Here is a 10,282-nt window from a genome sequence, read left to right as displayed (position 1 = left end):
CGTGTACGCGCTACCCAGCTGGTCCCTGTAGCGATTCGAGGAGTTCCTGAACCGGGTGGGGAGCGTTGTGGTTAGCTCCCACACCCGGCCGACGTTGGTCCTCGGGGATTTCAACTCCAAGGCCGAAGCCTGGGGTCCCCGAGGACCGACGCGAGAGGAGGGGCGGTACTGCTCTGGGCGGCTGACGCGGGGCTCCTGCTCCTGAACAGGGGCTCCGCCAGCACCTGCGTCCGGGCTGAGGGGGATTCCATTGTGAATCTGGGCTGGGCGTCCGGGCGTATGGTGCAAAATTGGAGGATGGCGGCGAGGGAGACGCTGAGTGATCATCTATACATCACCTTCGGCTATTCCCTCCCCGCCGCCCCCCGGCCGGCGCGAGGCCCGCCACTGCGTCGCTGGGTGCTGAGGAGGCTGGACAAGGACACGCTGATGGCCGCAGCCGTTGCCGTGGTCTGGCCATCTCTTCCGCCCGGCCGGTCGCGGACGTTGAGGGGGAGGCCAAGTGGTTCCGGCATGCGACACCGCCATGCCCCGGCCCTCGCGGCTTCCCCCCGCGAGGGCGGTGTACTGGTGCTCGGGCGGCAATGCGGATCTCCGATCCGAGTGTCAGCACGCCCGGCGCCAGTGGTAGCGCGCCCGAAGGGCTCGAGTCCGCGACCAGGCGAGGGAAGATCTGCTGAGGGCTACATACCAGGTCTTCGTGGTAGCCCTGAGGCAGGCCATCAGGGACGCGGAATCCCGGGCGTGGGAGAGCTCCAGGGCTCTCTGGACGAGGACCCGTGGGTGCGCCCTTACCGGATGGTCATGGGCAAGCTCCGCACACGGGCGCACCCGGTCTCGGAGAGTCTAGACCCCCAGCTTCTGACGCGGGTAATAGACACCCTCTTCCCCCGTTCCGGGCGAACGTCGCACCCGCGCCACCAGCAAGGGCCGGCGGAGCCCGTCGCCCGGTCCGCCCACCTGGGGGTCACGGAGGAGGAGCTGGACGATGCCGTCAGAAGGCTCGGGGCCAAGGACACCGCCCCGGGCTCGGACGGCATCCCCGGCCGCGTTAACGCGTCCGGCATCCTAGGTCCGAGGCTGTGCCGCCTCTTCAGCGCCGCTGGTTGAGGACCTGCCGCCGTGCCGAGGTGGGGGTCGCCATCGTGCGAAGAGCGATTCGGGCGCTGGGTCTGGTGCTGGCTGCACACAAGACCGAGGCCATGTGGTTCTTCGAGCCTCGTCGTGGGGTAGCCCCTCCGGCCCAGCTCTGGCTCGTGGTCGACGGGTGCCGGATCGTGATCGGCCGGGGTCTTCGATACCTCGGCCTGTATCTCGACAGCCACTGGCGGTTCGATGTTCACATCTCCGCCTGGCTCCCCGATTGGAACAGGTGGCGACCAATCTTGGCCGCCTGTTGCCCAACTTCGGGGGGCCGGGAGTGAGGGTTCGCCGCCTATACGAGGAAATCGTACGGTCCATTGCCCTAAACGGGGCACCGATATGGGCCGGCGATCTGGCGGTCAGCAGGCACAGCTGCACTCTGCTGCGGCGGATGGAGCGCCGGCTGGCCAGAAGTATCGTGTGGGGCTACTGCACGATGCCCTACGAGGGGGCGATTGTCCTGGCGGGTCTCATCCCACTCCGGTACCAGGCGGAGGTCGAATCCAGTACATACTGGTATTCGCGAGCCCTCCGCCAGGCCGGGGAAGACCCGCCGGGGCCAACGATCGAGGAACACCGGAGCCAGGCCCGACTAATCGCGGCGGAAATGTGGCAGAGATCCCTAACAGAGGGGGCTGCCGTCGGGGCGGTCCTGCCGATGATATCGGAGTGGCGGGACCGTGGCCACGGCGCCCTGTCGTTCCGGGTCACGCAGGTGCTCTCCGGACACGGGGTGTTCGGGGAGTTCCTGTGCCGGAGGAACAGGGACTGGACCCCCCACTGTTGGCTCTGCGGGGCGGCGCGGGACGCCGCACAGCACACGCTGGCGGAGTGCCCGGGGTTTGCGGTGGCCCGCCACGCCCTGACGGCAGGAATAGGGGAGGATCGCTCGCCGGCAGGCGTCGCGAGACAGATGCTTGCTGGCGAGACAGAATGGAGGGCCGTGACCACCTTCTGCGAGGAGGTCATGGCCCTCAAGGAGAGGTCCGAGCGGGATCGTGAAAGGTATGATCCCGCTCGGTGAGGTCGCGGACGTGGGACGCGACGACGTCGCAGGGATCCGCCGCCATAAGGGGCGGGGGGGGGGGCGATGGCGGCTTTCGCTATTTGCCCCCCGGCGCGACGGATGTGGGACGGGGTAGTGTAGCGGGAGGTCTCGCATGCTCTCCCGCCTCCTGGGGAGATTTTACGGGGAGTGTTTCTTGTGGGGGCGGGAGCGGTCGTGGTGTACCCTCCCGCCCCGGACGAAATGAGCCCGGACCCCGGTCGGATCCGGGGACGGGCGGGTGGGGACCCCGTTCTCAATCGGGGTCCCCTCTCCGTCCGCCTCTGGGGGGCCGGGTGACTCCGGGCGGAGAGTGGCGTCTCCCTTCCACGCTGGGCGTGGCGCTGGCCCCCGCAGGGGGGTGCAGCAGAGCCGCGGGGGTGCCCCTGGATGGTGGCCGGCCACGGCTCACCGCAGCCCACAGGGGTCGACTCGGCGGGCCGCAGGCGCCCTGTCTGGGCGCCATTGCACGCGGACCCGGGGTGTAGCCGGCACCGGAAGCAGGCGGAGCGAAGGATAGCACCCGACCTTCCTCGCGGGCGGGCGGGGGGTTGCTCCTCCCCGTAGCCTGTGAGGAGAACGAGGCGCGGGGACTGCAGGCGGTACGGGCTGGGGGGCCCGGCCGCCATTGCACGCAATTCCCCCGCGATGGAGCCGGCATCGGGTGCGCCCCCTGGTGCCGGCTGGGGGAGTTGTTACTCCCCCGGGGAGGGCCGCTTTCAGCGCACGGCGGGGGAGGCTCCGGAGTTATAGTAATCAGGTCCCGGAGCCTCTGCCATACGCCAGAGGAGGTCGCAGTGGGGTTATAGTCAGTAGGAATCTGACACTCCCCCGCTGCCCTACCCCACGGGATGTGGGGGGTCTTATGTAAGATTTCTCCACGGAAAAAAAAGGTTGTATTCCCGCTCGATGCAAATTTAATTTCCTACATGAAAGGTCTCTTATCATTTTGCCATAGCTCGCACCGTTTCCGAGATATTTGCAGATTTACCTCAAGGCAATGGGCGTCACGCACATATTACGAGATATTTCTTCTTCTTCTTGTTCTTCTTCTGCGCAGCTGCGCTGGAAGTGGCACTTACAGCTCGGAATAGTGAATATCGCTTAGAATAGTGCAGAGTTACCTCAAACAAAGGGCCCACAGGGTTTCTTCTTCCTTATAATGTTGGTGCGGCTTCGGAACTTTTAAATATCTCGATATATCTCGAAAACTACGTATCTGGTAAAAAAATGTGATAGAACATGAATAGTAGGAAATTCAATTTTCTACAAAAAGGGTCTCTTAACATTTTGCCATAGCTCGCACGCTTTCCGAGATATTTGAAGATTTACCTCAAGGAAAAGGGCGTCACACACATATTCCGAGATATTTCTTCTTCTTCTTGTTCTTCTTCTGCACAGCTGCGCTGGAAGTGACATTTACAGCTCCGAATAGTGAATACAGCTTAGAATAGTGCAGAGTTACCTCAAGGAAAGAGGCCACAGTGTTTCTTCTTCCTTACCTAATCGGTAAGACGTTCGTTTTGCCCGCCTGTTTATTGTCGTTTGGAGCGACGACGCTGACCGATTGTGTTGTCTTGCAAGGCCCCAATATGGATCTCTCTTCTTTTCTCTGAATCGATGCATGCTGCCCAGTTGCCTGGTTGTTGGAAAGTCCCTGTACGAGAGTGCATACAAGCCTGTTTATTTACGGCCGGATTTGCGCGCGTGGCGGAAACTTGAATGCTTACGAGGCGTGCTTTGATTTATCCTTATACATCTTTCGGTGTAAATTTTTATTCGTTTTGCATTTGTATGGACGCAATCGCTTACAATTTACAATTTACAATTTGCAATTTACAATTTGCAATCTATGTGTTCAAAAGTGTTCGAGATTGTAAGGAGGTGTTGAGCTTGCGATTGACAACCGGTTCGGAATGTAGGATCGGCAGTGAGACGGCAATTGAAAATTAATGCACTTGAGATTGCACAAAACAAACAATGTATATTTACAGGCACAAACACACTATGTACAGTATTTACAATAAATTGTGCGTTGCACGAACTTATGATGATCGTAGATCGTGAAGATTCACCCGCGTCGCGGAGAATTTGCGATTGAGATTGCGCTGTATTAAAACCACGTGTTTGTTCAACACGTGGTCACCACGAAATTCTACTAATTTCGTGGATTTGCACGAACTAGATTAACCGCGAGTTCACGTTGGCCGTCGACACAGAATTCGCGTTGCGATGCTGAGTTCTTTCGAATCGAAATTCGTTAATTGCACTAGAAATTTTTGGAATCAGTACTGCACGTGTTTACCGTAACGATACAAAACCGTAATGGCCGAACCACCGGCTTCGTCGTAGCAAGAGCCGTTGGCTTCTTCCCGGTGACGTCAAGCTCGGTGATTGGTCAGCCTGACCGGCATCCAAGGTGGCTGCCGGTCGCGCTAAAGGGTGCTGCCGCGGTTCGTGCGGCGACGGTTGAAATCAACGCATTTTCGAACACTAAGACTTATAACCGTATAATCTATAATTTATAAAGTAGGGGGGATTGAGCCAATAAGGCCTACGGTTATATTTAGTTGGAATATAACTCATTTGCTGTATTTATTATTTTACATTATATTACATTTCATTACATTACATTACATTATGTCGGCTATGTATGTCGGTTATGTTGGTTACGTATGTTGCGCGATACACACTTTCTGTAGTTCCCAATTTGTGAATATTCTTAGCTGTTTTACCTGCATTCAGTTTATGTACATTCATTCATTTATTATTCATTCATTCCTTCATTTTGATGTTGATTGATTAAAGCTATACATTGATCTGATTCGATTTTGCTTGATTTGTTGATTCATTTTTGCTTCATATTTCATTTCTGCTAGTTGCCTGGTACCATGATTTATTCTAGTTTCATTGATTTATTATTTTATTTTACTAACTAATATTATTTGACCGAGAGTTGTTTTTATTGGGCTCACGGGACTTTCCTGATCGTATGCGTTGTTGACGTTGTTTGACTTTACTGGTTGATTTTGTCTAAGTTAAATGTTTTATTCTAGTTATTTATTCGGCCCTTCGTTCTGTGGCGATTCCAAATTCCGTTGATTCTGTTGTTCTGTTGTTCTGTTGTTTTGTATAATCTGTTTTCCGCGCCGCGATATGTAGTAATACAGTGTGTCCGGCAATCTGCGCAATCTGTGGATCTTATTCGGGTTGATTCATTTGATTTTATTTTATTTTTCCTTTTTGTTTGTAATTTGTAATGTATATGTAATTTATATTTATTTCATTCCACCCTATTACAAACGTATGATTCATATTTATATATAATAAATAACCGTAGTATTGATTTTACTAACTGATTTATCCTCCATCTTGATCTGTCTGGAAGCTTGATTTGATGTTCGTGTGCTTTATACCTTCGTAAAAGTACTGTATATCAGACTTATCTTTGATGATAAGTTTGATGGTAAGTATGGATTCCTAGGATTGCGCGGCTGCACGATGGATGGTTTTGCAGTCGATAACTGTGTGTACCGGGTAACTGGCGCGCGGTAGGTAATTGCTGCGCAGCAGATAATTGGTGTGTGGATAACCGTTACGGAACCGTTACGGAGCGAGCGCCGGAGTATTATGTGGTGGATGGAATATTTGCGGTTGGTAATATCTCTGGTGCTGCGGTTGGTTACCGACTAGGGATAGCTTTACGGCTTATCTTCGGGCAGTATTGCATGCTTTACTTATTACGATGCGTTTTGCTATCGTTATCTTTCGTAGGTAGCTTACTTCTGGTTTTCATCGCGGTTGTTCGGGATCACGATTTCTCTCTTTTGAAAATCCCGTTGCCATAACCGGTTCATATTGTATTTCGGATAACATAGAAATTTCAAACACTTCGCCGTCTCCCGAATGTCTCACCCGTCTCCCCCCCTCGTCACGACAACAGCTGAACCTGTTGTATTTAACCACGCTCGTCACTTATCCTTTATTATTATCACCTAGTGACCTAGTGAGCAACCGAAGCGAAACGAACAAGCCGATTATAAAATCAAAACCGATTTCTTTGTTTAGTGATTAGATCTTTAATCCGGTCTCATAAAGCCTTATTGAACTGTACACCGTTATTAGCATTCAATAAATTATTCTTAAAGGTGAGTTAGTGCGAAAACAAAGCTTTTCGAATTGTGCGTGCATTTATTTCCATATTACACCCAAAACCATTCGGCCTTCCACAAGACACTTTCCGAGGAACTCCATCAATCCGCAACCTCACATTGGTCCTTTGAGCCGGATTTCCGAAGGAAAGAAAAGTCAAATTTCCGGATCGCACCCGTCGTAACCGCCGAACGCCAAGGACAAGATGTCGAATCTAGACGACTTCATCGCCAAACAAAGCCAGTACATGGGCTCCATCAAAAGGGCACTGGCAAATTTTAAAAAGCTAGGTCAAGCCAAAATGACCGTAGCCGTTACTCGCCAACGCCTGAGCAACCTTAAGGAAAGTTACGCCAAATGTCAGGAGCTGGATGCAGACATTCTTGCACGAGCTGACCCTAAGGTGCAGAGCCTCCACCCGTACTTCACCGAAGGACGTTTCCTCCAGTGTGAAGAAGCCTTCAACGAAGCCGCGGACTTCATGGCCGAGATAATCTCCAATGCCGAGCAGCCTTCAACCAACCCTTCCGCTGCAGCTGCATCCGACAACCAGGAAAGGAACTCATCCCGATTGCCGAAATTACGCCTACCCAATTTCGAGGGCAGCCTCGACAAATGGGAGACCTTTCGAGATAAGTTTACCTCTCTAATCATAAATGATTCTTCGTTAACAAATGTTGACCGCATGCATTATCTATCGTCTTGTGTAACGGGCGACGCCAGCAACGCGCTGACGCACCTCGCGGTAACCGATGCTAATTTTCCGGTCGCATGGAAAATCCTTACTTCGCGTTACGAAAATAAGCACCGTTTAATTTCGTTTCATCTTCATGCGCTACATAATTTGCCTGCCGTTATTTCCGAAACATTTACGAACCTCCGCGATCTCAGCGACAAGGTCAATGGTTCTGTTCAAGCGCTTTTAAATCTTGGCCGCCCGGTAAAGGAATGGGACGACGTGCTAGTTTATCTCGTAACTCAAAAACTTGATCCCACCACAAGAAAAGCTTGGGAAATTCAGCTTGGTGATAGTTTAGAGTACCCGTCGTTTGAACAGCTTAACCGTTTTCTTAAAACTCGTATTCGTGCATTAGAATCATTACCTCAAGCACCTATCTTAAAGGGTAAACTCATCTCAAATTTAAGTTTTAAATCCGAACGCGCCAAAGGCGGTCCGTCTCATTCCGTGACACAAGAAAATTCACGAGGTCTTCCGTCGCATACAGCAACCGTTTCGTCCGCGTGTCCAGTTTGTCGTGCAAATCACCTTATTTACCAGTGCGATCAATTTCAAAATCAAACACCGTCGGAAAGGTATACGACCATAAAAAATTTCAAACGGTGCGTCAATTGTTTCAGGGCTAAACACCACGTCAAGGACTGTACAAGCACTCGATCATGTAAACAGTGTAACAAAAAACACCATACGTTGTTACATTTCACCGACTCCGCGCGTTCGAACCCTAACGACTCCGCTACGTCATCAAAGACAAATAATATTGTTACCGACGCGAATACCGCGACTCACTTGGTGTCTAATGAAGACAGTGATCTTACCGACGCACAACCCGCGAACCACGTAACTTCGAAATTGACATCAGTCGTTCATCCCGTCTTACTCGCAACCGCGCGCGTCCGAATATACTCTCCTACCGGTCAATTTATACGCGCTCGCGCTTTATTGGATCAGGGCTCCGCTATCACTATTATTACCGAAAATTTAGTGCAAATATTGCGATTGACAAAAATGCGTCGTGCTATCCGTATAGCTGGAGTAGGGGAAACCGGCATGAACGCGCATCATTCTGTTCACGTCACGTTCTCTCACGCTGAGGCTTCTCAACCGGTGTTCTCCACCACCGCGATCGTTCTGAAATTGCTCACAAATTACTCTCCGCAACGAATAGATTCATCCGGTCACTGGGCCCATATTGCGCATTTGAATCTAGCCGATAACGATCCTATGAGCTCCGATCCGATCGATGTATTAATTGGCGCGGATCTTTATGGATCCTTAGTTCTTGAAGGCGTGCGTAAAGGGTACGCCAATCAGCCTATCGCTCAGAAAACGAGTCTGGGTTGGATTTTGTCCGGTCCTGTCTTACAGTTCGTCCAACCGTCATCCGTTCCAACCCAACATGTCATCGCAGAGGACACACTAAACGACGATCTTCGGCGTTTTTGGGAAGTCGAAGAACTTCCCTCTTCGCCCTGTTCTACTCCAGAGGAGAATCAGTGTGAGGCGCATTTCACGGCTACTCACTACCGCGCTCCAAGCGGACGTTACGTCGTCCGTCTTCCCTTTAACAGCGATCCTTTGACAGAACTTGGAGATTCTCGCTCATCCGCACTCTCTCGCTTCACTAGTCTCGAACGCCGACTGTCTCGCGATCCTAATCAGTATGCCTCCTACCGCGATTTCATGACAGAATATTTGCATCTCCATCATATGGAGCCAATTAACCGGAGTAACATCATGTCCACCCCTCGATATTACATTCCTCATCACGCCGTCTACAAAGCCGACAGCAACACTACTCCGCTCCGCGTTGTTTTCAATGCCTCCAGTCGCACTTCTACTGGAAAATCACTAAACGATTGTTTAATGATCGGGCCGAAATTGCAAAACGATCTTCCATCCATTTTGCTTCGCTGGCGCCATTTTCGGTACGTATACATAGCGGACAGTGCCAAAATGTATCGGCAAATTCTGATCGATCCTCGTGACAGAGATTTTCAAACCATATTGTGGCGCGATACTCCCACCGATCCCATCTCAGAATATCAATTGTGCACTGTGACTTACGGAACAGCGCCAGCCGCTTATCTTGCCCAACGCGTTCTCAAGCAACTCGGCGAGGACGAAGGCTCCTCGTATCCTTTGGCTGTTTCAGTCCTGAATCGACAAATGTATGTCGATGACTCCATATTCGGAGCTGACGATCGCCATCTCGGGCTCCTCACACGCGAACAATTAGTTCAACTTCTGCAGAAGGGCGGCTTCCGCTTGCGAAAATGGGCCAGTAATTGCCAGCCACTATTAGAAGGAATCGATCCCGCTGATCACGGCCTTGCCTGTGAAAAACCTTTTAAAGACGATGACTCCTTAAAAGTCTTGGGAATATTTTGGAATCCCGACTCCGATACTCTACGGTTTCGAGTCCACGAACAGCAAAAGGCCGGTCGGTCCAAAAGAGCAATATTATCTGCAATCGCTCGCTTATATGATCCTCTCGGTCTCGTAGCCCCAGTCGTAATTACCGCCAAAATCATAATGCAAAAATTGTGGTCGTTGAAATGCGGATGGGACGAAGAAGTGCTGTCTGCTCTGCTTCACGAATGGACGCATTTCTATTCCATTTTAGCATCGTTGACTAGCGTTGCAATCCCTCGATGGACACAACAGTCCTCTGACACACTCCAATACTCGTTGCACGGTTTCGCAGACGCCTCTAGTCTTGCGTATGCCGCCGTAGTTTACTGTCGTCTTGTCTCCGTAGATCGATCCGTTTCCTTCCATTACGCTTCTCATGGCGAAATCGAGAGTAGCCCCCCTCAAAACCGTTAGCATCCCACGCTTAGAGCTTCTCGCCGCGCTATTACTTTCCCGCCTTATGTTAGCAGTTTGCTCAGCTCTTCCGTTCGAAAATATTGAATGTCATTGCTGGACCGACTCCACTATTACCTTGTCGTGGCTACAGCAGCCTCCTTCGCGCTGGCAAACGTTTGTAGCAAACCGTGTCTCCGAAATCCAACAGAAGTTCCCCTCTGAGATATGGCACCACGTTCCTTCTAAAGAAAATCCTGCCGACTGCGCTTCACGTGGTCTGCTTCACGTGCTTCAAACTCATCGGCTATGGTGGGAAGGTCCCGCTTGGCTCCGCTTAACCCCATCCGAATGGCCAGCTCAACCATCCGAACCATCGCTTTCCCAACTTCCAG

The 10,282-nt window shown here is 51.9% G+C and overlaps 1 protein-coding gene across 1 annotated transcript; it reads left to right on the top strand.

Moving 5' to 3' along the window:
- The first annotated feature begins 6,545 nt into the window (after positions 1 to 6,545).
- Positions 6,546 to 9,908, top strand: LOC123988678. Its single transcript, XM_046289430.1, has one exon. It carries the CDS (start codon positions 6,546 to 6,548, stop codon positions 9,906 to 9,908), a length of 3,363 nt encoding a protein of 1,120 aa, XP_046145386.1.
- The last annotated feature ends 374 nt before the right edge of the window (positions 9,909 to 10,282 follow it).

Source organism: Osmia bicornis, unplaced genomic scaffold (assembly GCF_907164935.1).
Source record: "Osmia bicornis bicornis unplaced genomic scaffold, iOsmBic2.1, whole genome shotgun sequence".
Taxonomy (NCBI): Eukaryota; Metazoa; Arthropoda; class Insecta; order Hymenoptera; family Megachilidae; genus Osmia; species Osmia bicornis.
Note: the sequence above shows the minus strand (reverse complement) of the source record. Positions and strands in the feature narration are given on the sequence as shown.